This window comes from Dreissena polymorpha, chromosome 4 (genome assembly GCF_020536995.1).
Source record: "Dreissena polymorpha isolate Duluth1 chromosome 4, UMN_Dpol_1.0, whole genome shotgun sequence".
NCBI lineage: Eukaryota > Metazoa > Mollusca > Bivalvia > Myida > Dreissenidae > Dreissena > Dreissena polymorpha.
This window is the reverse complement of record NC_068358.1, coordinates 43,945,188-43,972,754: the sequence shown is the minus strand read 5'-3', so window position 1 is coordinate 43,972,754 and position 27,567 is coordinate 43,945,188. Positions and strand designations below refer to the sequence as shown.

Below are 27,567 nucleotides of genomic sequence, written 5' to 3'. Positions count from 1 at the left end.
TTACAGCCTTTTTTACATAGCAGAAAAACCCCTGTAGTCTCATATATCAAATGGTATATGATAATATATTGCGATACAAAACTCTTCACATCATTTTTTTATTGAGGAAAAACTACAAAATTCCCAAATGCCTTCTGAATAATTCCAAAAAGGAAGGAAAATTTCCTCAATTTCGTTCATAAAGTGCATTATCTGCAACTAACGAATTAATGAGCACTGAAACTGAACCTTTCAAGCCAAAATGCATGAAAATGAATATTTTAATTAGTTTGTGCAATTTATACCAAGTAATTTCAAAGACCTATAACTCCCAATCTGAAGATTTTACGCCGTGAATTTTCCCAATTTTAGGGATATTCATGCTATTTTTTCCCACTTTGTACAGTACTGGTACTTTTCCTAGTTGGGCAAAAAAATCACTGAATGCAGCGAAGTATGCAGTTTGTTTGAAACAATATCTAATAAGTTATATACTTTATTATTTTTAAAAAATAAATGATGCTGGTTTGTACTAGTGTATCAAACAATTATCACGGAACAACAAGTAACAGTCAATTTATTAGTTGCACAATAAACATTATTTCATACTTAAAATGATCAGAACACAATTGTAAAGAAATAGTACTTTGACTTACTTGTGGTAAGTTTGGTTATTATTAGTTTACATTAATTTTCAGACACTGCTCAACACACACTTCATTTGCATGGACACTATCATATTTCTTTAACATGTTAATTGCCTTTAAATTGTTACTTAAACCACTCTTTGACAATTTTTGCACATTTTATCTTTTTAATTTTAAAGCCGATTTTTGTTGACAGACAGACAGATATAGAATCTTAACAATTCACATATGGTCTATCCAAGTAAAATAACCGAACCAATAAAAAAGATAACCATTGTGAATAACTTTATTCCTTGTAAACTCTCATAGTTCAGGTAAATCTCCTTTGTTGATTTCTGGAAACCAAAGCTGTCAGTTTTGCTCCATGGAATGGCTTGTGTGATGCTCAGCACTTGGCAGAACCTGTCCTGTTTTTGTTCATTTTGAACAATATGGAAGATTTTGATACATTTTGGTTATCAAAATTATTATTATTAGTAGCTCGGCTGTTTTCCGAGGTATTGTCATAGCCAGCTCGTCGTCCGCCGTCAGCCGTCCGCCTTAGGCGTCTTGCTAAAACCTTAACATTGGCTCTAAAATCAAAGTGCTTCCATCTACAACTTTGAAACTTCATATGTAGATGCACCTTGATGAGTTCTACATGCCACACCCATTTTTGGGTCACTAGGTCAAAGGTCAAGGTCACTGTGACTTCTAATATAAAACTTTAACATAGGCTCTAAAGTCAAAGTGCTTCCACCTTTGAAACTTCATATGTAGATGCACCTTGATGAGTTCTACACGCCACACCCATTTTTGGGTCACTAGGTCAAAGGTCAAGGTCACTGTGACCTCTAATATAAAACTTTAACATAGGCTCTAAAATCAAAGTGCTTCCTACTACAACTTTGAAACTTCATATGTAGATGCACCTTGATGAGTTCTACACGCCACACCCATTTTTGGGTCACTAGGTCAAAGGTCAAGGTCACTGTGAGTCTGTGACCTCTAAAAAAAAAAATTCTGACAAGCTTTCGCAGCCTGAGCGTGGCACCAGTTATGCGGTGCTCTTGTTATTATTATTATTGTAAGTTTGGGCGCAATTTAAAAACAAACAAACAGGTAGTGTGCACTCTGAAGAACTTTAAAAATATTAATAATGTCTCACTCAAGTACTCTCAAGCAGATACATGTATATACAAACAATTTAAAAAGTGAAGACGTTGAATGGGGAATTTCATTTAAAGTTAGATTTTTAGTTCATTAGGGCTTCAGTAGATGTTTTCTATCATTTTGGATGTTTAAATACAAAAAGAAATGATTGATACTTGCAGCATGAGATTTTAAAAGTAGGTAGCACAGATTAGTTTGTGCCAGAGGGCTTGATGCAATTTCCTGAAAATAATGGACCCAGTTAGTGTATACAATAAAAAAAGATTATCGCTGGCTCAAAAAGAGTTGTTGTCACTAAAGTTTGTCTTACATCTTTCCAACTCACATGAAATTCGCTTGAGGGACAACTTATTTTTTAAACAAATATATTTTTCTGAGTGTTTTAAAAACAATGATTAGTTGTAAGGCAATTATATTCAATTAAGAGATAATCTTATTTTTAAATAAAAGTGTATGGATATGCCCTTTTAATATATTCTAAGTATTTCTAAATAAAATGCTCAAGTGCTCAATAAGTCCTGGAAACTATTAATGTTTTTCAGTTAAAAAAAAGAATTTAAATGTCCATCTTTGCAAGCACAGGGCTAGGATGGATTGAAATGACTTTAAATGCAATTATTGTCCCCTACCGATTTCACCGGAGGGGACTTATGGTTTGCGCTCTGTCTGTCTGTCTGTCTGTCAGTCTGTCAGTCAGTCTGTCAGTCAGTCACACTTTTCTGGATCCTGCGATAACTTTAAAAGTTCTTAATAATTTTTCATGAAACTTGAAACATGGATAGATGGCAATATGGACATTATGCACGTCATTTCATTTTGTTCCTATGTCAAAAATTATGGTTGCTATGGCAACAAATAGACTAGAAATACTGCTGAAAATGGTGGTTTTCTGGATCCTGCGATAACTTTAAAAGTTCTTAATATTTTTTCATGAAACTTGAAACACGGATTGATGGCAATATGGACATTATGCACGTAATTTTATTTTGTTCCTACATCAAAAATTCTGGTTGCTATGGCAACCAAAAAATAAATAAATCTGACAATGGTTGAATTTCTGACAATGGTGGAGCCGGTAGGGGACCATATTGCTTGACAATAGCCTTGTTTACTATACTATCATTTCATGAACATGCCATTATCAGGTGTGTATGGTCATGTCGGGTATAGTTTCCACCAACCAATCTCTCATTGGTCCTGGTATGAATTATTTGACCATAACCTTAGTGGTGAGAAGCAAGCTTGCCATGAGCTGCAGAAGTTAAATGTATTGTCATTTTGATACATTTTTATGACAGAAATTTCCAATAGAATTTGTTTTTGTAAAGTTGACAATAGCTAGTGTTGTTACAAACTTAGTAAATAATTGTTTGATTAACTTTTTTGTAGATTATATTCACGGAATGTCAGTGAACAGCTAAGCCCAGCAGGATGTTGAAGGGTTTGGCAGCCTGGGTGTTGAACACATATGTTGGAGAATATGTGGAAAATCTGAACACTGATCAACTCTCCATTGCACTCTTGTCAGGTATCACAAATCTCCATTGCTCTCTCGTCAGGTATCACAACTCTCCATCAGAGTTCCAGATAAGGGCCGTACAGCCGTAAATACGGCTTTTTCATGAAGGTTTACGCATTTATTTTTATGAACTGGATGTACAATTAAGACTTTAATATCCCGTTTACGCATTTACGAAAAAAATCTGGCCGTACCGATACGTCAGCGCAGCGTGATTTGTTGGTCTTTAACCTAACGGCACTTTTCGTTAATTTGAATTACCGAAAAGTTGTAGACCTTGTTTTGGTATTATTGTCTATTTGTCGCGTGATTTCCGGGAAACGGATCCAAACAAAAACTTTGGAAGATAGGAAAACCAAATATGATTGGCTTGTCACCGAGAAAATACAAGACATTTTACGGTTAAATTGTAAATTTTGCAATGCCAACTTTGACAGTTAACTGCTAAAGCAATGATTCTTTTGAGATGAGACAGTGACATTAGTATTCATTTACTAAGCTTACTAGTTGGCTTGTGTTTTCTTGTCAAGAAAAATGAAGAAATAGCATTTAGTCATGAGTTGTAATGTGTAGTTGTATTTGTATCATAATTCAGAATGGAAAATCTAATAAAGTAACTGTTTAAGAAGCTAAATAAATTTATTATAATTGCAGCAAATGTTTCTGTAAAGTCGGTTATACACCCTTCAATAACCAAGAACACGGGTAGCACAGTACTACCTGTATTTTTAGATATGGTAGTACAGGTACTAATTGATTTTCAGCGTTACTCCTTTTCTTTCTGTCAGTGGCAGTACCGTTACTAATTTCACAAATCCTTAAATGGAGCTCTGTCTCCATTGCTCTCCTGTAAGTTATCACCACTTTTCTTTGCTCTCTTGTCAAGTATCACAACTCTCCATTGCTCTCATGTCATGTATCACAAATCTCCATTGCTCTCTTGTCAGGTATCACAACCCTCCATTGCTCTCCTGTAAGTTATCACCACTTTTCTTTGCTCTCCTGTCAGTTATCACAACTCACCATTCTCTCTTGTCAGGTATCACAACTCACCATTGCTCCCTTGTCAGGTATCACAACTCACCATTGCTCCCTTGTCAGGTATCACAACTCACCATTCTCGCTTGTCAGGTATCACAACTCACCATTGCTCTCTTGTCAGGTATCACAACTCACCATTGCTGTCTTGTCAGGTATCACAACTCACCATTGTTCTCTTGTCAGGTATCACAACTCACCATTGCTTTATTGTCAGGTATCACAACTCACCATTCTCTCTTGTCAGGTATCACAACTCACCATTGTTCACTTGTCAGGTTTCACAACTCTCCATAGCTCTTATGTCGTGTATCACAACTCACCATTCTCTCTTGTCAGGTATCACAACTCACCATTGCTCTCTTGTCAGGTATCACAACTCACCATTGCTCTCTTGTCAGGTATCACAACTCACCATTGTTCTCTTGTCAGGTATCACAACTCACCATTGCTCTCTTGTCAGGTATCACAACTCACCATTCTCTCTTGTCAGGTATCACAACTCACCATTGCTTTCTTGTCAGTTATCATAACTCTCCATTGTTCTCTTGTCAGTTATCACAACTCACCATTGCTTTATTGTCAGGTATCACAACTCACCATTCTCTCTTGTCATGTATCACAACTCACCATTATCTCTTGTCAGTTATCACAAATCACCATTCTCTCTTGTCAGTTATCACTACTCTCCATTGCTCCCTTGTTAGGTATCATAACTCTCCATTGCCCTCCTGTCAGGTATCACAACTCACCATTGCTCTCTTGTCAGGTATCACAACTCACCACTGTTCACTTGTCAGGTATCACAACTCACCATTCTCTCTTGTCAGTTATCACTACTCTCCATTGCTCCCTTGTCAGGTATCACAACTCACCATTGTTCTCTTGCCAGGTATAACAACTCACAATTACTCTCTTGTCAGGTATCAAAACTCACCATTGTTCACTTGTCAGGTATCACAACTCACCATTGCTCCCTTGTCAGGTATCACAACTCAATATTGTTCTCTTGTCAGGTATCACAACTCTCCATTATTTACTTGTCAGGTATCAAAACTCACCATTGTTCACTTGTCAGTTATCACTACTTTCCATTGCTCCCTTGTCAGGTATCACAACTCACCATTGTTCTCTTATCAGGTATCACAACTCTACATTGCTCCCTTGTCAGGTATCACAACTCAATATTGTTCTCTTGTCAGGTATAACATCTCATAATTGCTCTCTAGTCAGGTATCACAACTCGCCATTGCTCCCTTGTCAGGTATCACAACTCACCATTGTTCACTTGTCAGGTATCACAACTCGCCATTGCTCCCTTGTCAGGTATCACAACTCACCATTGTTCACTTGTCAGGTATCACAACTCGCCATTGCTCCCTTGTCAGGTATCACAACTCACTATTGTTCTCTTGTCAGGTATAACATCTCACAATAGCTCTCTTGTCAGGTATAACATCTCACCATTGCTCCCTTGTCAGGTATCACAACTCACCATTGTTCACTTGTCAGGTATCACAACTCACCATTGCTGTCTTGTCAGGTATCACAACTCTCCATTGCTCCCTTGGAAGGTATCACAACTCACCATTGTTCACTTGTCAGGTATAACATCTCACCATTGTTCATTTGTCAGTTATCACAACTCTCCATTGCTCTCTTGTCAGGTATCACAACTCATCATTGTTCACTTGTCAGGTATCACAACTCTCCATTGCTCCCTTGTCAGGTATCACAACTCTCCATTGCTCCCTTATCAGGTATCACAACTCACCATTGTTCACTTGTCAGGTATAACAACTCTCCATTGCTCTCTTGTCAGGTATCACAACTCACCATTGTTCACTTGTCAGGTATCACAACTCACCATTGTTCACTTGTCAGGTATCACAACTCAATATTGTTCTCATGTCAGGTATCACAACTCTCCATTGCTCTCTTGTCAGGTATCACAACTCACAATTCTCTCTTGTCAGGTATCACAACTCTCCATTGCTCTCTTGTCAGGTATCACAACTCACCATTGTTCACTTGTCAGGTATCACAACTTTTCATTGCTCTCTTGTCAGGTATCATACCTCTCCATTGTTCACTTGTCAGGTATCACAACTCACCATTGTTCACTTGTCAGGTATCACAACTCACCATTCTCTCTTGTCAGGTATCTCAACTCTCCATTGCTCTCTTGTCAGGTATCACAACTCACTATTGTTCTCTTGTCAGTTATCACAACTCTCCATTGCTCTCTTGTCAGGTATCACAACTCACCATTGTTCACTTGTCAGGTATCACAACTCTCCATTGCTCTCTTGTCAGGTATCATAACTCTCCATTGTTCACTTGTCAGGTATCACAACTCTCCATTGCTCTCTTGTCAGGTATCACAACTCACCATTGTTCACTTGTCAGGTATCACAACTCACCATTGCTCCCTTGTCAGGTATCGCAACTCAATATTGTTCATTGTGGGTCACATGCGTCTGGTCTCCAGAAGAAGTCTTATAAAACCTGGTTACCAATGTAGAAACCACATTAACGACACAAGCTTCATGAAACTTGGTCAGAATATTTTTCCTGACAGTATCTACATAAAGTTCGAAACTGGATAATTGCATATGTTCAAAAATTAGGTCACCAGGTGAAATCTTAGAAAGGCCTCATAAGCACTCTAAAAGCCATATTAATGACTCAGTGAGATGAAACTTGGTCAGAATAGTTATCATGACGATGTCAAGGCCATCTTTGAGTTTTGGTCAAGTTTTATATAAAAAACTAGGTCTCCAAATCAAGTCTTTTACAATTGGTGTACCTTGAACTCTGGTGAGTGCATAAGGGCTATTTATGTCCCTCTTGTTCACTATTACCTTTTTGAGTGTTTTAACGTGGATTGTTGGTTGCATTCGTACAAGGAAAACAAAACATATATTATTCTTTCTAATAAACTAAAAATCTGAACACTTTTTTTCCAAATTTTAATGTTCATGTTATGTTGGCACAATTTTAAATTGGAATGAACATGAATTTTCTAAAAATCAGTTATTTCGGTAGATCTGAAAGATTATATTTATAACTTACTGAAAAGAAGCTTATAAAATTATCTACATCGACCCTGTATAAGTTACTGGTTTAAATTTTAATAGTTAATTAGTCTTGACGGGCATTCTTTCCAATATTTGTTTTATTTAAGGAGCTGTTGAACTAGAGAATCTGCCATTGAAGAAAGATGCACTTAATAAGCTTGGGCTTCCATTGCATGTAAAATCAGGTAGATATTTCATGTAGTTCTGAAGGAACATAGTAGAGTTGATGTTAACTGTCAGAACTTTAAGTAATATAGACTTAACAATATATATGTTATAAGGTGAACATGTATATTTTTAGCTCACCTGATTGCTCAGGTGAGCTTTTGTGACCGGTCTTTGTCCGTCGTCCGTCCGTCCATATTTGTTTGTAAACACTCTAGAGGCCACATTTATTGTCCGATCTTCATGAAACTTGGTCAGAAGCTTTGTCCCAATGAAATCTCGGTTGAGTTCGAAACTGGGTCGTGCCATGTCAAAAACTAGGTCACTAGGTAAAAAAAAAGAAAAAACTTGTAAACACTGTAGAAGTCACATTTCATGCCCAATCTTCATGTAACTTTGTCAAAATGTTTGTCTTAATGATATGTTGGTTGAGTTCAAAAGTGGTTCCGGTCCGTTGAAAAAAACATGGCCGCCAGTGGGCTGGGCAGTTTTCCTTATTTGGCTATAGAGAAACCTTGTAAACACTCTAGAAGTCACAATTTTTGCCCAATCATCATGAAAGGTGGTCAAAACATTGGTTTTATTGATATCTCGGACGAGTTCAAAAATGGTCCAGATCGGTGAAAAAACATGGCAGCCAGTGGGCGGGGCATTTTTCTCTATATGTATATAGTGAAAACATGTGAACACTCTAGAAGTCACATTTTTGGCCCAATTTTCATGAAATTTGGTCAAAACATTTGTTTCCTTGATATGAGAGTTTAGTTTGAAAATGGTTCCGGTCAGTTGAATAACATGACTGCCAGTGGGGGGGGGGGGCAGTTTTCCTTATGTGGCTAAAGAGAAAACTTGTAAACACTCTAGAAGTCACAATTTTTGCCCAATCATCATGAAAATTGGTCAAAACATTGGTTTTATTGATATCTCGGACGAGTTCGAAAATGGTCCAGATCGGTGATAAACATGGCCGCCAATGGGCGGGGCATTTTTCTCTATATGTATATAGTGAAAACATGTGAACACTCTAGAAGTCGCATTTTTGGCCCAATTTTTATGAAATTTGGTCAGAACATTTGTTTCCTTGATATGAGAATTGAGTTCGTAAATGGTTCCGGTCAGTTGAATAATATGGCTGCCGGGGGGGAGGGCAGTTTTCCTTATTTGGCTATAGAGAAACCTTGTAAACACTCTAGAAGTCACAATTTTTGCCCAATCATCATGAAAGTTGGTCAAAACATTGGTTTTATTGATATCTCGGAGTAGTTTGAAAATTGTCCAGATCTGTGAAAAAACATGCCCCCAGTGGGCGGGGCATTTTTCTCTAAATGTTTATAGTGAAAACATGTGAACACTCTAGAATTCACATTTTTGGCCCAATTTTCATGAAATTTGGTCAGAACATTTGTTTCCTTGAGAGCTGAGTTTGAAAATGGTTCCGGTCAGTTGAATAACATGGCTGCCGGGGGGGAGGGGGGCCAGTTTTCTCATATTTATATAGTAAAAAAAGCTTGTAAACACTCTAGAAGTCACATTTTTTGCCCAATCATCATGAAACTTGGTGAAAAGATTGGTTTTATATATATCATATAATTAATGCCATAATTATTGCATTTAGATTGTCCAAATTTTCATTATATTATACAAAACCCTTGTAAACACTCTAGAGATCACAATTTTGTTTCAGATTTTATTAATCTTGGTCATAATATTTATTTTTGTAAGCAAAGTTTGATGTTTGGTAAGGGGGGTCAACTCAAAATATAGGTCACCAGGTCAAATCTTACAAAAGTAAAATTACTCCATATGCCAGAGTTTTGGTTCAATAATGATGAAACTTGACCAGGATGTTTGTCTGGACAATATCTAGGTCAAGTTTGATGTTTGGTAAAGATTGAATGAACCGACTCCTCTCAGGTGAGCGAACTAGGGCCATTTTGGCCCTCTTGTTATCATAATTTATAAGTTTATCATGGTTAAGGTTCAGATAACATTTGTCAATTAATAAATAACCTTGATTTTTATCAAAATAACTGAAACAATACATTTAATATGTATTTATACATTTATTTTTATAAATGATGTTTTAAACACAAAATGCAACCCAGTGGCATTGTTTAGTGTTTTTTTTCAAGTAAAATGTTATCCTAGAAAATAACTTTTTTGTGAATTGTGTTTATTTCTGATCCTGTTTGAAGATACACTAACTTGTCTTATATTGCAGGTTTTATAGGTAAGATCAGGCTTGAGATCCCTGTGAGAAGGCTGCACAGTGAGCCCTGGGTGATATCCATTGAACAACTGTACCTTGTGGCAGGACCTCTGCAGGATATCAAGGTTTGGAACATCTTGTGTCTTTCTTTGTTCTCTTTTTATGCCCCCTTTGGAAGAAAAGGGGGTATATAGTTTTCGCACTGTCCGCCTGTAAGTCTGTATGTAAGTCTGTCTGTCAGTCTGTCACACTTTTCGTGTCCGCTCTCTAATTCAAATAGTTTTCATCCGATCTTTACGAAACTTTGTCAGAAAATGTATCTAGACAATATCTAGGTCAAGTTCGAATATGGGTCATGCCGGGTTAAAAACTAGGTCACGGGGTCGAAAAAACAAATCCAAGGGAAGTAATAAGCTTTACATGGACATAATTATCTGACCTGCCAAATTATATATTTTTGTTAAATAAATCGAAGCGGCGCAGTAGGCAGCATTGTGTTTCTGACAAACACATCGTGGTAAAGGGTCAAGGTCATCCTTCAAGGTCTAAGGTCAAAAATACAAATCCAAGGGAAGTAATAAGCTTTAAAGGGAGATAATTATTAGTCCCCTACCGGTATCCTGCGATAACTCTAAAAGATCTTAATATTTTTTCATGAAACTTGGAACATGGATAGATGGCAATATGGACATTATGCATGTCATTTCATATCGTTCCTACTTCAAAAATTCTGGTTGCTATGGCAACAAATAGACTAGAAATACTGCTGAAAATGGTGGTTTTTCTGGATCCTGCGATAACTTTTAAAGTTCTTAATATTTTTTCATGAAACTTGAAACATGGATAGATGGCAATATGGACATTATGCACGTCATTTTATTTCGTTCCGACGTCAAAAATTCTGGTTGCTATGGCAAAAAATAGACTAGAAATACTGCTGAAAATGGTGGTTTTCTGGATCCTGCAATAACTTTTAAAGTTCTTAATATTTTTTCATGAAACTTGAAACATGGATAGATGGCAATATGGACATAATGCACGTCATTTCATTTTGTTCCTAAATAAAAAAATTTGGTTGCAATGGCAACAAATATATAAAAAAAAATCTGGAATTTCCGACAATGGTGGAGCCAGTAGGGGACTTATATTGCTTAATAGACTTGTTCAATATTGTACATAGCAACTTGATATTTGGCATGCATGTGTATCTCATGGAGCTGCACATTTTGAGTGGTGAATCTACAGTCACGGTAGTGGCTTTTAATTATTTGCTACTAAAAATCTCAGTAGCAAATAATTTCAGATTATATATTTCCTTACCAAGAATTTAAGTTATTTTTACAGCTACTGTACAGATTTGTTATTTTGATTATTTATAACTCAAATGATTGATTTGTCAAAGTTTATTTTTAAATGATAACATTATCATTTCTTCCTGTAATAATTTGTGAATGGTAGGGTTCATTACATACCTGTGCACTTATGTCCATAGATACAGGAACTCTGGCTATGATCTCTTTGATAAACCACAAGTAATAAGCTTTAAAGGGAGATGATTTCTATACCTGCCAAATGATAAATAGAAATTTTATTTCAAAGCGGCGCAGTAGGGGGCATTGTGTTTCTGACGAACACATCTCATGTTTGCATCAGCAATCTATACATTTAATTTAATTTTCATAAGCAACATATAACCCAATTTTTTAGTAAAATATGGTATATAAAGAATCATCAAACATAAAAAGGATTTCAGATAAACCATGGTACTGAAAGAAGTAGACATAATGTTTGATGAAGATCACGTCATTACATGATGTTGCCTCCTTCTACAAATTATGATACATTGCACTCACCTGCATGATTTCAGTACGATGAAGAAAAGGAAAAGGAAGCAGCTGAAGCTAGAAAAATGAAACTGCTGAATGCTTTAGAAGAAAAGCTGCAGGTTTGATTATGTCCATCATTGCCTTGATAATATGTTGTAAATTACAGAAGGGGTAATCACGTGATAGTCAAGATGGCAACGTCCATGCAGAGACAGTTATTTTTCGCTGTTTTATACCCTTTATTACTTTTGTTTAATTTTTAAATGACACTCACTTTCCAGCCATATCAGTACAAAAGTGATTAGCGTTTATTTTGTATTTAAATTTGCTTTGTATCTGGACTTTACTCCCCGCAAATTTTCTAAGTGGAGCCCTAATTAGGTCATCCTGCTAATAAATTTTGCACCGAGTAAAGTTGAGATATAGGGCGAATATTACTATGAAATAAACGCCAGTAACTTTCTTGCTTATATGGCTGGAAAGTGGGCGGAATTAAAAAAATAAAACAAGTTATTAAATGGTATAAAACGGCAAAAAATACCGGCCTCGGCATAGACGTCGCCATCTTGATAATCACGTGATTACCCCCTCTGAAATTACAGATTTGTATATTATTTGAATTTTATATTTTGCTTCGCTATGAGGTTTTATAAAGGCATGCTATTAGATGAAACATAAATTTAAAGTAATGGTAGTTTTTATTATGCGTTTAATAAATTTGTAGTTGAAATAAGATGTTTTCTTAGATAAATATTTTGTTTGATAGTATCTGTTTAATAAAATATTCATGCCATATATTTTCTGGCCAAAATGAGGACCTTTTGTGACAATTGTCAAGACGATTGACTGTGTGGCCGGACACCTTAAAAACAAGCTTTAATTTCAGTCCATAATGCATGTTCAACACAAGCCACTACTGATTTAAAATCCAATTCTATCAAATATTGACAGGCTAGTGGGACAGGCATTTTACAATTGAAAATGTCTTAGTCATGGAACACAATGTGCCTGCATCTGGCATTGTTGTAGTATTATTATAATGACCATTTGAAAAGTGAAATAACATTTAGATAGAATTCAACATGTTCAAAATTATTTCAGAAAATGAGCAAAAGTGAATGTAATTTTCTGTGAATGATAATAGCATTTGACTGTGTTTAAATAACTTATTTTACTGCAAAACAAGATTTAAACAGGATTATAGTAATGTAGGGCCATAAATCGTAAAACAGGCGTTTTTTTCTTAGCGACATAACTCTAACATACAATCTGGTTGTAGCAGATAGCCTTTGTGATCATACGCCATATTATTTCAGCTTGGCAAAATCAATAGATCTTCATCACTTCATCACTGATATGATATCCACAAAACTCTTGAGAGTGTTGTTGTTAGTGGCGATTAAGGGATTAGTGATTGTATGTATTTATTTTGACCTTGCGGTCAAGGATAACCCATGAAAGTGCAAGCACTTATTTCCAATGGGGTCCTTTGGTTTTGCTGAAGAGACAGCAAGCAGAAGAGACAGTATTGGGATACAAGGAATCCGGGTGCGATACCCTAGCTCTTTGCGAATAGATACCTTGGTTCTTTTACGTGCTCAGTGTATAGCACTGATACACGCGAGAATTACCTGGGTTTCATACCAGTACATCTCTAGTTGGGTGGGAAACACTTGAAGCATTTCTGAAATGTCCAGTGCCCCGGCCAGGATTTGAACCGGGGACCTCTGGAATGGTAGACCAGAGTGTTAACACTCGACCACCGCACCACCCACTCGACCACCGCACCACCCCACAATTTAGCCAAAGGGAGCTTGAATTGAACATTTGGATTGTTAACTTAAAGCATATTTTTTTAGCATTTTGGGACAAATCACATCATGTTGGTATAGCATTACATCGAGCATGTTTGGAAAAATAAATTATATGCATGCTTTATCAAAATGTATGAAAAAATATTTATGGCAACGAAAATTTTTCAAATGTTGCCTGGATAACAGTTGCCAATGTTATTTGCACTATGTATAGATTCAGAAGACATACAAGCAAGAATCCTCCTGGTTTTCATACGGCACTTCTGTCTTAGCGAACATTCTTGAAAATCTTCAGGTAGGTGGACATTGCATGGAAACAAAGTGCACACAATTTTTATCAGCATTTCTTGTTATATAGATTATGAAAAAAATGTCATTAGCAAGATGACACTAATATAACAGCCAATATTAAATTAGTTACTTCATGTACATGTAACTAAACTATCAAAGATTTAAATTTCAAAAGAAGGACACAGAAAATTAAGACTTTTCTTAATATAATTGTGTCAAATACATGTTTTTCTTTCAGTTGAATATCAGTGATGTCCATATCCGCTATGAAGATGACATCACAAACCCTGGCTGCCCGTTTGCATGTGGCATTGTTATCAAGTCACTGAGTGCTCAGAGCACAGATGCCGGCTGGGTGAGTGGCAGGAAAGGGCTGGTGTGGGAAAAATTTAGGATGCTGATTTAGCTCAGCTGTTTTATTTTAGGAAATTTGGAGTAAATTTGTAGCCTGTTCCATAAAATCACTGACATAATTAGAAACATTTGAATACAATTTAATGAAGAGGTTTAACTTAAGATCCATCTGGAAAAGGCCCAAGCAGTGTTTCATTGGACATATATCATGTGCAGTTCTTACTGTGTACATTTTCATTTTAGCTACAGCATTAATTGACAGTAGGTGGAGCGCAAGAATTGCTTCATGTAAAGCTTTGCTTTAAACTGTGACCTGTTTACAAGATAGTGAATAAGTAGCTAGTTAATCTGTTGCAAATTATAACTTCTTGCATTTATTTTTTGTTATTTCTGTTAAATATTGATGTTTGCTTGACCCACTCTAGACCCCAAAATTTGTGAGTCGGAACTATGTGGATGTGATGCACAAGTTGGTAGATCTGCGTGACTTCTCCCTGTACATGGACACCAACACCACACTGGTTGGGGATCTGCCCAGAAATGACATGGCCGTGAGTAGGCTGGAGTTTCTCTGGAATGCAATGCACTGTGTTGTCAGATAGTGTATAGTGCTGTGGTTTAATGGATATGATGTCTGCCTAGCAACTTGCAGGTCACTGGTTCGATCCCCACTGTGGGAGTGTTCTTTAGATCTCCCCAAAAGACTCCATGTACTGGTTCTAGACCAAGGAAACGGAGTGAGAGTGTTTCAAATAAGAAATAAGTACTTTAAATGCAATCAAGCTAAAATAATGATGTTTAAAATAATTAAAAGTTAGAAAAAAATGATAAGAGATTTTACTTAAAAATATAGAAGATAAGTAAACAATATTAGGTAAGTTTTTTCTGTACATTAATTTATCTAACAAATTGAATAAAAAACTACATGGCGAGGTTTCTTTAAAAAAGTGTTTGACTCATATGGGTACTGGTATAAATAAATAAATATATATATAAAATCTCAGTCCCCTATTGATCTAGCTCCACTCACTAATTTGGTTGCAGCTAGAAAAGCATTATGTCAATTGTCAACAAGTTTTGTTACATTGAAAAATTCTATCTCCAATGATAAGTTGTGAATCCGCACCTGATACAATTTATTCCTTTGTTGTAAGGGGGTCATTCTTTGTGGATAGACAGTTTTTGATCAATGGTCAAGGAAACATTTATTCATCTAAGATATTACCCTTTAATTGTTCTGTTATTTCCATCAAAATGAAGACTGCACACAATTTATAAGCAATTAATATTGAAAAAATAGTTTTCAACCGTTTACGCAGCACTTAAATCACATTGTTATTAAGTACATTTTAAATTAAAAATTCAATCTTACCAATTTTATTCCAAACACTCTGTCATTCACAATTAATCTTTACAATTGCTGCGTTTCCTCATTTAAAAAACCTTGCATTCTGAAACTGCATGATGCAATTTTGCTACTTGATTAGGTCATCATGCAGGCAAGTGCAGTTTTGAACTCAGTTAACAAGTAATAGAATGGTTTAATTATATTATACCGTATATTCTGTAAATATTTTATGTTAATCTATGCATTCATATTTAATTGTTAAATGATTATTGTTTTACTTCCATTACATATTTTTTAATGTAGTCTGTTATGAGGATTGATAAACATTGGTATGCATAAAAAGCACAAGTCTATCCGACACCTAGAGATTCTTTCTATAAAGTCATTCAATATTATTGGAATGCTTGGTTGCAGGACGCCCTGCAGCGAGAAATGTATGTGTCATCCATCACCAAACAGTTCAAGGTAATGTATTCAAACTGTGTATGTGAGGGTACTTACCTTCTTCATTCATAGCCATATTGCTTTGTCTAAGATTATGTTTTATTTATACACATATGTGTTTGGTAAAGCTACAGTTAATATTTACAATTGAATGTGGTTACAATCTTTGGAGTAGAATTTTAAAATAATTGGATAAAGTGTTTGTACTGTAGTATTAAAGATGAGAATGATGAGCAAAATCCTTTTCTATGGTTTGTGGGGCCATCTCCTTATCCTATCCTGCTGTCTTTGGTTGTGTTACAGAAACATGAGTATATCCTCTCCCCTGTGTCGGCCAGTGCAAAGATGAAGAGATACACTACCCCATTGCCTGTGAGGAACCCTGATACCCCCAGAAATACAATGGACTTGACTTTGAACAGGTATCAGTGACTATCAATGACCTTCAGAATCTGTGTGCAATTGCAATATCAATCTTTATTACTCAAACACAACTGACATCATTTCATGATTGTCTTGGTAGAAACTTTTAACAGGTTCAATTGATTTCTTGCTTCTTTTGTCCAGCATATAAAAACAAAACAGAAGTATAATAAAAAAAAAATATTAAGGGATTTCATACATAATGCACATCCAATTTTTTGTTATTTATGGAAATTACTTGTAATAACTTTAATAACTAGAAAGCTGTTACACTTAATTTAATTCTTCGTTTAAGAAATGAAGAATTTTCTCTGTGTATAAACTGATGTGTTATCAACGCAAGCAATTTCAAATTCCTTTTGTTTGTGTAAGGTACATGTTTAAGCATTATGATATGTTTAACACATTTTTACTATTTAAGGTTTTAGGTTAAGTGGTAAATAACTGGTTATCGCAGAAGTTTAACATGTTAATGTTGTTTTTTTAGCTCATCTATTTTAATATCATAAATACATTACCTGTTATCTCTAGCTTACCCCTTTCCAAGGGAGTTTATATATCCGGAAAATATTCAAGCGCTGGGAATCGTCCACCTCTATAAAGAATCCAAATCAGGTTAAACATAGTACAATGTAACCTAACAGGAAATCAAGAACCATAACTCATCTTTCCTTTCCGGATAACCACGAGTGCACGCCTATTGTAGGCTCAGGACTTTTTTGTTCTTTTCATGGTGTTTTCGTCGGAGTTTGAAGGATAAATTTTATTTATCTTTTATTTGTATCATTCGGTTTATATTTCTATACTTTTTGTTGCAGTAATTGTCATATTTCTGCTTTTGCTGGGTTTCTTTGTTTGTAGCGTCGCCCATGTACATGAGCACGTGAACCACGAGGAATTCGTGCCTATTCCCCAATAAGTAATTGAGGGCATTTGTACAGCGTTCGTTTGTTTACATTTTGTGGTTTAACTTTTTATTTGAATTTATAATCATTAATTTGTCTTTTGTAGGTTCTTTCTGTTTCTTTTATTTCAGAATGAACTTACAGGATAGAGGTTCTTGTGGTCATATCAATGCAAGGTGGGATTCCCACGCTACTTGCCTTGCATGTACCGGTTGCACATGTAATAACAAATGTGCGGTTTGCGATTTTTTTGCTTACGACACATGGACGAAAGCAGGTCGCCGGAGGACGTCGATCAGCCGCAAACGCAACGAACCTCCATCCGACGTTGATTACCTGGTGACTTCACTGGTCAAGGATGACCAGCGGTTTTGTCAGTCACTAGGTACCGGGCAAGATGGTGTTGTTGTCAGTTGATCGTCATCAGATCTTATGACTCACACCATCCATACCGGCGACATTGATCATGGAACGACTGGATCAATGTCAGACCACATGGCAGCCGCCATTCTACGGTCTTTGTCCGGTGACATAACCGGTCATGATATGACCGGCCGGTCACCGGTCTGGTCCGGTCATGTCACCGATCCGGTCTGGTCACCGGTCCGGTCCGGTCATTGATCACCGGTCCGGTCACCTGTCAACAGTCATCAGTTAGGCCTGCCACCGATAACACCAATCGCCGGTCAAGAAGAAGAACTCGGTCTTCATCATCTGCTTATTCTTCTACATCCTATTCGTCGTTGAATACATCGTCTTCATCAAGGAGTGGACATCGGACACGCTCTTCTTCGTCGAGCAGTTATCATCGTCGCGGCGCTCGTAAGCGATCAAGTTGTCACTCACGCAGACGGTATTCCAGAAAATCTCGATCTCATCGCAGCCGATCCACTTCTCGACAGCGCAGCCGATCCAGATCTCGACATCGCAGGAAACGAGGACGTCGTCAACTTTCACGTAGACAGCATCGGACCTACCATTCGTATAGTCGTTCACCATCGTATTCCTTTATGGAATCGCATGTTTCCATGCCAAATGTGGCGGTTCCAAAGTTGACTGCCACACATATTGCATCTTCAGGAGCTCATCTCACCACTACGGCGTCAGTGTCAACACCACGGGTATCATCTACCGTATCTAGTCGTGTACCCCCTACAGCTACCCTGTCGAATACTGATACACTATGGATACAGAATTCGGCGGGACATTTTGTACCGGTCAATGCTGATAATTTACCATCAACTTCCGGTTTACATTATCGGTTTACTGACGTCGGGGATGATCATTCGCCTTTACCAGACAATCACAATCTGGTACAAGATATTCTCACTTCTGTTCCTGCTGATTCTATACACACCGCTGGTGTTGTAGAGAGTGAGGCTGATTCAGATGCAGAATCTAATGTTGAGACAGAACAATATTTAGCTCCGATTAGTCAGATCTATGAACTGATGTTTCGTACTCTTGGTGAAGATTACTGTCCAAGACCTGCTGAACTGTCTTCAAATGCGACGATTTCTGTGACAGAACAACTTTTTCGTACATTTGATCCCAACAGGGTTAGTAAGTCGACGGCTCGTCATGACCCGCGACTTCCCATTGGTTCTACTGTTCTATTTGTTCTTCAATCATTGGAATCAGCTTATAAGACTATTCCAAAACGAGAAGAAACATGGAAAATTCCTAAGGAACTAGCTGATCCAAAACACCAGGAAAGAAGTAAAAGTTACAAGCCTCCTGTACCACATACAACATCTGGGTTGGATTTTTATACCCCCATTACTGGTAATGGGGGCTATATAGGAGTCACTTTGTCGGTCTGTCTGTCTGTCGGTCTGTCCCGAAAATTTCATCCGATCTTCACCAAACTTGGTCAGAAGTTGTATCTAGATGATGTCAAGGTCAAGTTTAAATATGGGTCATGTCGGGTCGAAAACGAGGTCACAGGGTCACTTAGTGCGTTTTAAACCGAAAGTTTGTCCGGACCATAACTATGTCACTTATCGTTAAATTTTAAAATGACTTGGTACATTTGTTCACCATCATGGGACGGTGTGTCGCGCGAAAGAAGTACGTCTATATCTCCAAGGTCAAGGTCACACTGAAGTTCAAAGGTCAAAATGCTTGTCCGGACCATAACTATGTCATTTATTGTTAAATTTTAAAATGACTTGGTACATTTGTTCAGCATCATGGGACGGTGTGTCACGCGAAAGAATTACGTCCATATCTCCAAGGTCAAGGTCACACAAGTAGTTCAAAAGTCAAAATGCCCATAACTGAGCTTGTCCGGGCCATAACTTTGTCATTTATTGTGAGACTTTAAAATCATTTGGCACAATTGTTCACCATCATTGGACGGTGTGCCATGCGAAAGAAGTACGTCGATATCTCCAAGGTCAAGGTCACACTTTGAGTTCAAAGGTCAAATATGGCCATAAATGACCTGGTCCGGCCCATAACTATGTTTTTCATTGTCAGATTTTAATTTCATTTGGCACATTTGTTCACCATCATTGGACTATGTGTCATGTGACAAAATTACGTCGATATCTGCAACGTCAAGGTCACACGTTGAGTTCAAAGGTACAAAAATGGCCATAAATGACCTTGTCCGGCCCATAACCATGTCGTTCATTGGCAAATTTTAAAATCATTTGGCACATTTGTTTACCATCATTTGATGGTGTGTCATGTGAAAGAATTATGTCGATATCTGCAATGTCAAGGTCACACTTTGAGTTCAAAGGTTAAAAAATGGCCATAAATGATATTGTCTGGGCCATTACTATGTCATTCATTGTGAGATTTAAAAATTACTCTGTACATTTGTTCACAATCATTGGACGGTGTGTCATGCGAAAGAATTACGTCGATATCTTTAAGGTCAAGGTCACATATGGAGTTCAAAAGTAAAAAATGGCCATAAATGAGCTTGTCCGACTTGGTACACACGGATCATCACACTAATTTTGTACAACTTAAAGCAATCACGCGGATTTTTTTACTATTAATGGTAGCTGATCTAAAGGTAATTATATTTTCGTTTCATTTTGTTTCCCTTTTCAACAGGGCACACTTGGGATTGTCATTTGGAATAGATTGCAATAACATGTAGAAGTAGCAGTATGCATCATTCCAATTGGTTTTCTCAATCACATTGCAGCTCACTTTTGAAAATGTATATATCCTATAATCACCCCAAAAATTACTGTAGGTAGGTGGGCATAACTTTTTTTTTAATTAACAACCAAAAAATTAAAAAAACAAATAACTTTATCTCACAACACTGCTAATTAGAAGATAAAAACAAGTATCATGATCAAACATCAACACCTTTCCTGTGATTACTCTCATAGAAACAACAAGGTATGGATTATGTTTTAAATATTGAAGGGAAATTGTTGATTAGCATTTAACCATCAAGTTTATAAAAACAACAACATTGTGTTGCCAGATTGTTTACATTAATAACACTCTGTTGAAAAAGCATTAATTTTACCATGCTCTTGTTTATACTGCAGCAAATTGATTTTATGAAAAGATGTTTGACATTTAAAAACCTGTTAAAATAAGCTTTGATACACTAGCAGTTTAGTTTAGTTTTTGGTTTTATAGAGGAAAAGAATAGTATTGTTTGAACTATTTAAATAACTGAATAAAAGTATTATATAGTGAAAAGTGCATAAGTGTGTGTGTCTTATTTTCCTGAGGTGGATTAAATAGACCCTATACAACAAACTAGTAAGTGGTTTCGTTTACCGTGTAGCTTGTGCTTTGATGACTATATTCCAAGGTGGCCAAATGATCATGGTTTATGTTTTATTACATATTACTAACTTATTTATTATTTTATACTGTAAAGTCAAGTATAACCCTTGCAACATAAATACATTTAATTTAGTATCATTAATTGTGTACTGTACCATTTCTAAGTGTAATTGAAAGGATTGACCTAATTTAATAATAATAATAATAATAATGCAAAACCTTCCTTCAATGTCTTTAACATACATTGTCAAACCTTATATTGCTAATCTTTAATTAAACCTCCATTATTAAATCCCTTTTTCTTGTTCATTGTGAGATTTTAAATTGACTCTGTACATTAATTTTGTCATTGGACGGCGTGTCATGCGAAAGAATTCAAGAGATCAAAGGTCTATGGCCATAAATGATAATGGCATAATAATTCTTAAAAGTTGCCATAAATTACATTTTCTTGTTTTGTGAAGACAGCATGCAAAATATTCTGTGTCAATGCGCCATGTGGGGGTATACGTCACGTCTGTGACAAAGCTCTAGTTCAAAACTTCCGGTTCCAGATCCGGACATTAGCAAGCTATCCCTTGTAATGCCAAGTGGTTCCAATTCAGTTTCTGTTCCGTTTTCCATGTTGGAAACTTGGGAAATGAGGGAACGTAGATTATTAGGTTTGACTAACCAAATTGACTTTATGCTAGCGACAATTTTACAAATGGTGTGTGATTGGTCGGAATCTGTTCCGGAGGAACTCCGTGATTTGTTAATTCATCTCTCACGGACCACATTGGCCTTATCTCACACTTCTGCTTCTTCAATGTCCGAGATGCTAAGGATTCGTAGAGATCTTATCCTTACTTCTTTACCTAAAGATTTTCTGTTGGAACCTGGTATGAACTCGCTCAGAACAGCTCCTCTCACATCAGGGTTCCTTTTTGGTGGAAGGATACAAGAAGCAATCACAGCTGACAAGGATGACCAACTTCATGCTTCTTTAGCTAGAAACAACTCTGGACAACGCCAAGGGGTCTTTTAGCATCCTGCTTCTAGGCCACCAGCAGTTCCAGCATTCAAGAAGACTAAGAGAAACAACATTTTCTCTAAAAAGCCTTTTTTTAATCCACGGTCGGGTCCTTATAGGCAGTCTTCCTATAACAAACCTTCTTTTTCTCACAAGTCTTCTAATAAAGATTCTGGGAAAAAGGGCAAACCCAAGCCGGGACAGAGGAATTTCAAAACTTCTACCGGCAGGGGCGGACCTCCTCCTTATCAGCCCTAGGGCCCTCCCCTTTCTACCGCCACAACCTCTGATGCCGGAAATACCAGTCGGGGCCAGACTTTTCCACTTTTCAAATCGATGGCTTCAAATTACTTCAGAGGCATGGGTTCATTCTCTTGTGACAAAAGGCCTGACTTTTCAATTCGAAAAAAGGCCTCCACTTTCTCGCGTCCCTATAGAGCTGGTATCTCGGCATCCACATATTCCAGAGTCCATTCTCGGGCTCTTGGAAAAACAGGCGGTAGAAAGGGTTCAAGATCCTTACTCTCCAGGATTTTACAGTCGTCTTTTTCTTGTTCAAAAGAAAAATGGTTCCTGGAGACCAGTAATAGATTTAAAAGTGTTCAACATGTATCTTCTCAAACCAACTTTCAAAATGGAGACTCCTTCTTTCATACGGGACTCCATCAAACCCCTGCACTGGGGGGTGTCTTTGGATCTGGAAGATGCTTACTTCCATGTTCCTATACATCACAACTACCGGAAGTACTTGCGATTCGCCTTTCAAGGCCAAGTCTACCAGTTCCGGTCTATGCCTTTCGGGTTGGCGACAGCCCCACGAGTTTTTACCAAACTTATGACGGCAGTCGGAGCACACCTCAGAGTTCACGGGATTCTTCTTCTTCAGTATTTCGACGACTGGCTCTTACACCAGCTCGATCGTCAATTGCTTCTGTACAACCTTGAATTCTCTTGGAAGGAACTCCTCTCCTTAGGGCTCCTTCTCAATGCAGACAAATCAGACCTCATTCCTTCACAGGACTTAACGTTTGTGGGAATGAATTTCTTGACCCACATCAATCGGGTCAGAGTGTCAGTTCAACGTATATCAGACCTTCTGATGAAGGTCAACTGGGTTTTGTCCCAATCTCATATAACAGCTCAAGAATTCCTCTCTCTCAACGGTATCCTGAGCTCAGTAGCGGACTTTGTGCAGTTGGGACGTCTCTTCCTACGTCCTCTTCAGCACTATCTCTTAGCTTGTTGGAAATGGTCTCCAGGCAATCTATTAACACAGATTCCAATCCTTCCCTCCTTAGTGTCTCATCTTCAGTGGTGGCTAGACCAGGAGACTCTGTTGGGAGGAGTACCCCTTCTTCCTTCACAACCGTCATTATATCTAATAACGGATGCGAGCATGGAAGGGTGGGGTGCTCACCTGGAACCTCTCAGTCTAATAATTTCAGGGTTGTGGTCTCATCAGGAATCTCACCTACATATCAACAATCTAGAAATGCGAGCAGTTTTTCTAGCTGTATCTCATTTCCAATCACATCTTCGAGACTCTTGTGTGATGGTGTCAACAGACAACACATCTGTGGTGGCTTACATCCAGGCACAGGGGGGAACAAATTCTCAATCCCTGTATCTGGAAACCAGAAAATTACTTGTTCTTTGCAAAACACTCAACATTTATCTTCTGGCCAAATATATACCAGGTCGCCTCAACGCCCTGGCGGATGGTTTGTCTCGCAAACACCAGTTACTTCCATCGGAGTGGACACTTCATCAAGAAGTGACCAACCAGATCTTTTTCAAGTTCGGTTATCCCCTGGTCGATCTATTTGCGACCAGACACAATCACAGACTTCCTCTGTATGTGAGTCCAGTTTACGATCCAGCAGCGTGGGCAATCGACGCGCTTTTGTTCGCGTGGGACCAACTGGACGCTTATGCCTATCCCCCACCCATTCTAATTCCCCAAATATTGGGGAAGATCAGGGTGAGCTCGTGCAGGATACTCCTGATTGCCCCTTGGTGGCCCAGAAGATCTTGGTTCAACGATCTTCTCAGTCTCCTGTACGATTATCCCAGGAATCTTCCTCACAGGTCAGATCTTCTGTCTCAAAGAGGCAGACTACATGCCGACCCAAAAATGTTCCACTTTCACGTCTGGCCGTTATCAGGCAATCTTTGGGGAAGAAATGTTTTTCTGTCAAGGCTTCAACCCTCGTTGCTTCGGCAAGGAGAAAATCCACCAGAGCAGTCTATGATGCTCGTTGGAAACTCTTCTCTAATTGGTTTTTTCAAGGGAAAATTGATCCCCTCAATCCCTCTGCTAGACGAATAGCGGATTTTCTCATTTATCTTTTTGATGATAAGAAACTTTCTCTTAGTTCCATCAAAGGATACAGATCTATGATTTCGCATACATTGGCTTTTACTAAGTCTTCACAAGTCTGTGCTGATCCAGCTATTTCAGAACTTGTTCGAGCTATGGAACTTAGTCGTCCTGAATTTTGTACACTTGCTCCTAAATGGGATTTAGCTTGTGTGCTAGGTTCGCTTACTAAGGCTCCCTATGAACCTCTTGATCAGGCTTCATTACAATTCCTAACATGGAAGACCGTTTTCCTTCTTACTATGGCTTCAGCCAAACGGAGAAGTGAAATTCATGCTCTTTCTATCGAGGATAGTCATCTTCGTTTTGACTCTTCTGATGGATCCGTTACATTGTTATGTCAGTCAGGATTCCTTGCTAAAAATCAACTCCCCTCTATGGCTTCCAAACCCTTCAAAGTTCCAAGTCTATCTAGAACTTGTGGACATGAAGATGATGATAGACTCCTTTGCCCGGTCAGGGCTTTGAAGTTCTACCTTAAAAAGGTAAAGTCTATTCGAGGTTCTCGCAAGAGACTTTTCATTCCATTAAAAGGGGGGGGGCGATGTGTCTGCGGCTTCTATTTCTCGTTGGATAGCCTCGACTATAAGGAAAGCTTACTCTTCTCTTTCATCGAGGGATTAATCCCTGTTTAAGATAAGACCGCATGAATTAAGAGCTCTTTCGGCTTCGTGGGCTTATATTAATCAGACCCCACTATCTGAAGTGCTTCAAGCTGCTTTCTGGAGGAATCCGACCACCTTCTCCTCTTTTTATCTTCGTTCTCTTGAGTGCCAACAAGACAATTTGTATAGGTTGGGTCCTCTTGTAGTGGCTCAAACTGTAGTTTCTTCTATGGCGTTAGTACTCTGGTGCCATCCGAGAAATAAGTACTATACTGTACTAACGAAGATTATAAGAGGACGTGATTCTACTATCTCTGGCTAAAAACCCTGTATATGGGTTCTGCTGTGATGGGAAAAAATTTGCGAACCTTCCCTCCGCAGCTGCAAAATCAGCTAGAGATAACAGGTAATGTATTTATGATATTAAAACAAATTTTCTTAAAATAAAATTCATTTTAATTATTTAATACTTACCTGTTATTGGTAAGTCCCACCTCCCACCCGCTCATCGCCTTTTTATGTTTGTGTAAAGGAAAGATGAGTTATGGTTCTTGATTTCCTGTTAGGTTACATTGCACTATGTTTAACCTGATTTGGATTCTTTATAGAGGTGGATGATTCCCAGCGCTTGAATATTTTCCGGATGAATAAACTCCCTTGGAAAGGGGTAAGCTAGAGATAACAGGTAAGTACTTAATAATAAAAATGAATTTTTTTTAAGAAAATTTTTTTTAGCTCACCTAAGCACAACGTGCTCATGGTGAGCTTTTGGGATCGCCTTTTGTCCGTCGTCCGTCCTTCGTGCGTCGTCAACATTTTACCTTGTGAACACTCTAGAGGCCACATTTCTTATCTGATTTTCATGAAATTTGGTCAGAACATTTGTCCCGATGATACCTCGACTGAGTTCGAAACTGGGTCATGCTGGGTCAAAAACTAGGTCACTAGGTAAAAAAAAAGAAAAACCTTGTGAACACTGTAGAAGTCACATTTGATGCCCAATCTTCATGTAAATTTTGCCAAAATGTTTGTCTTAATGATATGTTGGTTGAGTTCAAAAATTGTTCCGGTCCGTTGAAAAACATGGCCACCAGGGAGTGGGGCAGTATTCCTTATATGGCTATATAGAAACCTTGTGAACACTCTAGAAGTCACAATTTTTGCCCAATCATCATGAAACTTGGTCAAAACATTGGTTTTATTGATATCTCGGATGAGTTCAAAAATGGTCCAGATCGGTGAAAAAACATGGCCGCCAGGGGGCGCGGCAGTTTTCTCTATATGTATATAGTGAAAACATTTGAACACTCTAGAAGTCACATTTTTTGTCCAATCTTCATGAAATTTGGTCTGAACATTTGTTTCCTGGATACGATGGTTGAGTTTGAAAATGGTTCAGATTGGTAAAAAAACATGGCTGCCAGGGGGGGGGTCTTTTTCCTTATATTTATATAGTAAAAATGCTTGTGAACACTCTAGAAGTAACATTTTTTGCCTAATCATCATGAAATTTGGTCAAAACATTGGTTATGTGGATTCCTCGGACGAGTTTGAAAATAGTCGTGAACATTTGAAAAACATGGCCATAATAACAGAGGATTATTATGTTGATGATTGGTTGGGGATGAAGTGTAACAAACGTATTTTTGCCATCTGAAAAGCCTTTATTAAATAATCTCAAAATTTTAAGTAGTAATATTGATTTCACAGAAAATTACTTAGGGGAGAAACAACTGTATATAACAGTTTAGAGTCAGGCCCCAAATTCCTGTGCTGGCCACTTTTCACACATTTTGTTGCATGTAATTTAATGACCACAGACCAATGAAATAACAATAAGCCACAGCAGGTACCTCATTATCTCTGACAGTTGCTTGATGCCTAACCCCTTGTTTACAGCCCTTTGCAGTGAACAGCATGGAACAGCAATTGCTATACAGTGGTATCAATATAGAGATAAACACATAAATACATCTGTCTGGCATTTATTTTAAGACATAAATGCATAGTTAGAAAAAACACAAAACAAAATTAAAAGTACACAGTCATTTTATTCATTTTTGTATGAATACTGTTAAATAACATGTATTGGTAATTTAGTGTAATATTTTGGCAGTTTATTGACCGCAGTAAAAGATAGTTAGAATTCCACTGGTTTTCAAGAGTTGCCACATGAAATTTTTGAAAAATCTAGACATCAATGACAGGATGGTGTCACGCTTGCTTAAAGTAATTACAATTTATTATTATTATTTTACATATGTACCACGCATAATCTAGTATATATATAGCTCCATATATACTATATCCAACCTCCATTGAAAAAATCAATACTCCTCAGTATATATATATCTCCATATATACTGTCCAATCTCCATGTTTTATACTCCTGAGTATATATATAGCTCCATATATACTGTGTATAATACTCCTCGTATATACTCCATGTATATACTTATCTCCATAAATCCGCTTCAGGTCGCCTTTGTCCGAGCAGACCCAAAGCATCTAAATGCAAACTTTGAAATGAAATTTTGTGAAATGTGCCAAATATAGGATGGCTTCCCTCCAAAACTGATTATCTCCAAAAGGAGCCATATTAAGG

The 27,567-nt window shown here is 37.5% G+C and overlaps 1 protein-coding gene across 1 annotated transcript in view; it reads left to right on the top strand.

Annotated features, from left to right (window-relative positions):
• The window catches only part of LOC127879268 (intermembrane lipid transfer protein VPS13D-like), a 168,166-nt gene that overhangs the window by 758 nt on the left and 139,841 nt on the right, over positions 1-27,567 (top strand). The window contains 9 exon segments of the mRNA XM_052426038.1: positions 3,168-3,306; positions 7,523-7,600; positions 9,802-9,914; positions 11,657-11,734; positions 13,644-13,724; positions 13,959-14,075; positions 14,500-14,625; positions 15,837-15,887; positions 16,170-16,288. Of these exon segments, the coding sequence (XP_052281998.1) occupies positions 3,210-3,306; positions 7,523-7,600; positions 9,802-9,914; positions 11,657-11,734; positions 13,644-13,724; positions 13,959-14,075; positions 14,500-14,625; positions 15,837-15,887; positions 16,170-16,288 (860 nt within the window). The 5' untranslated portion in view covers positions 3,168-3,209.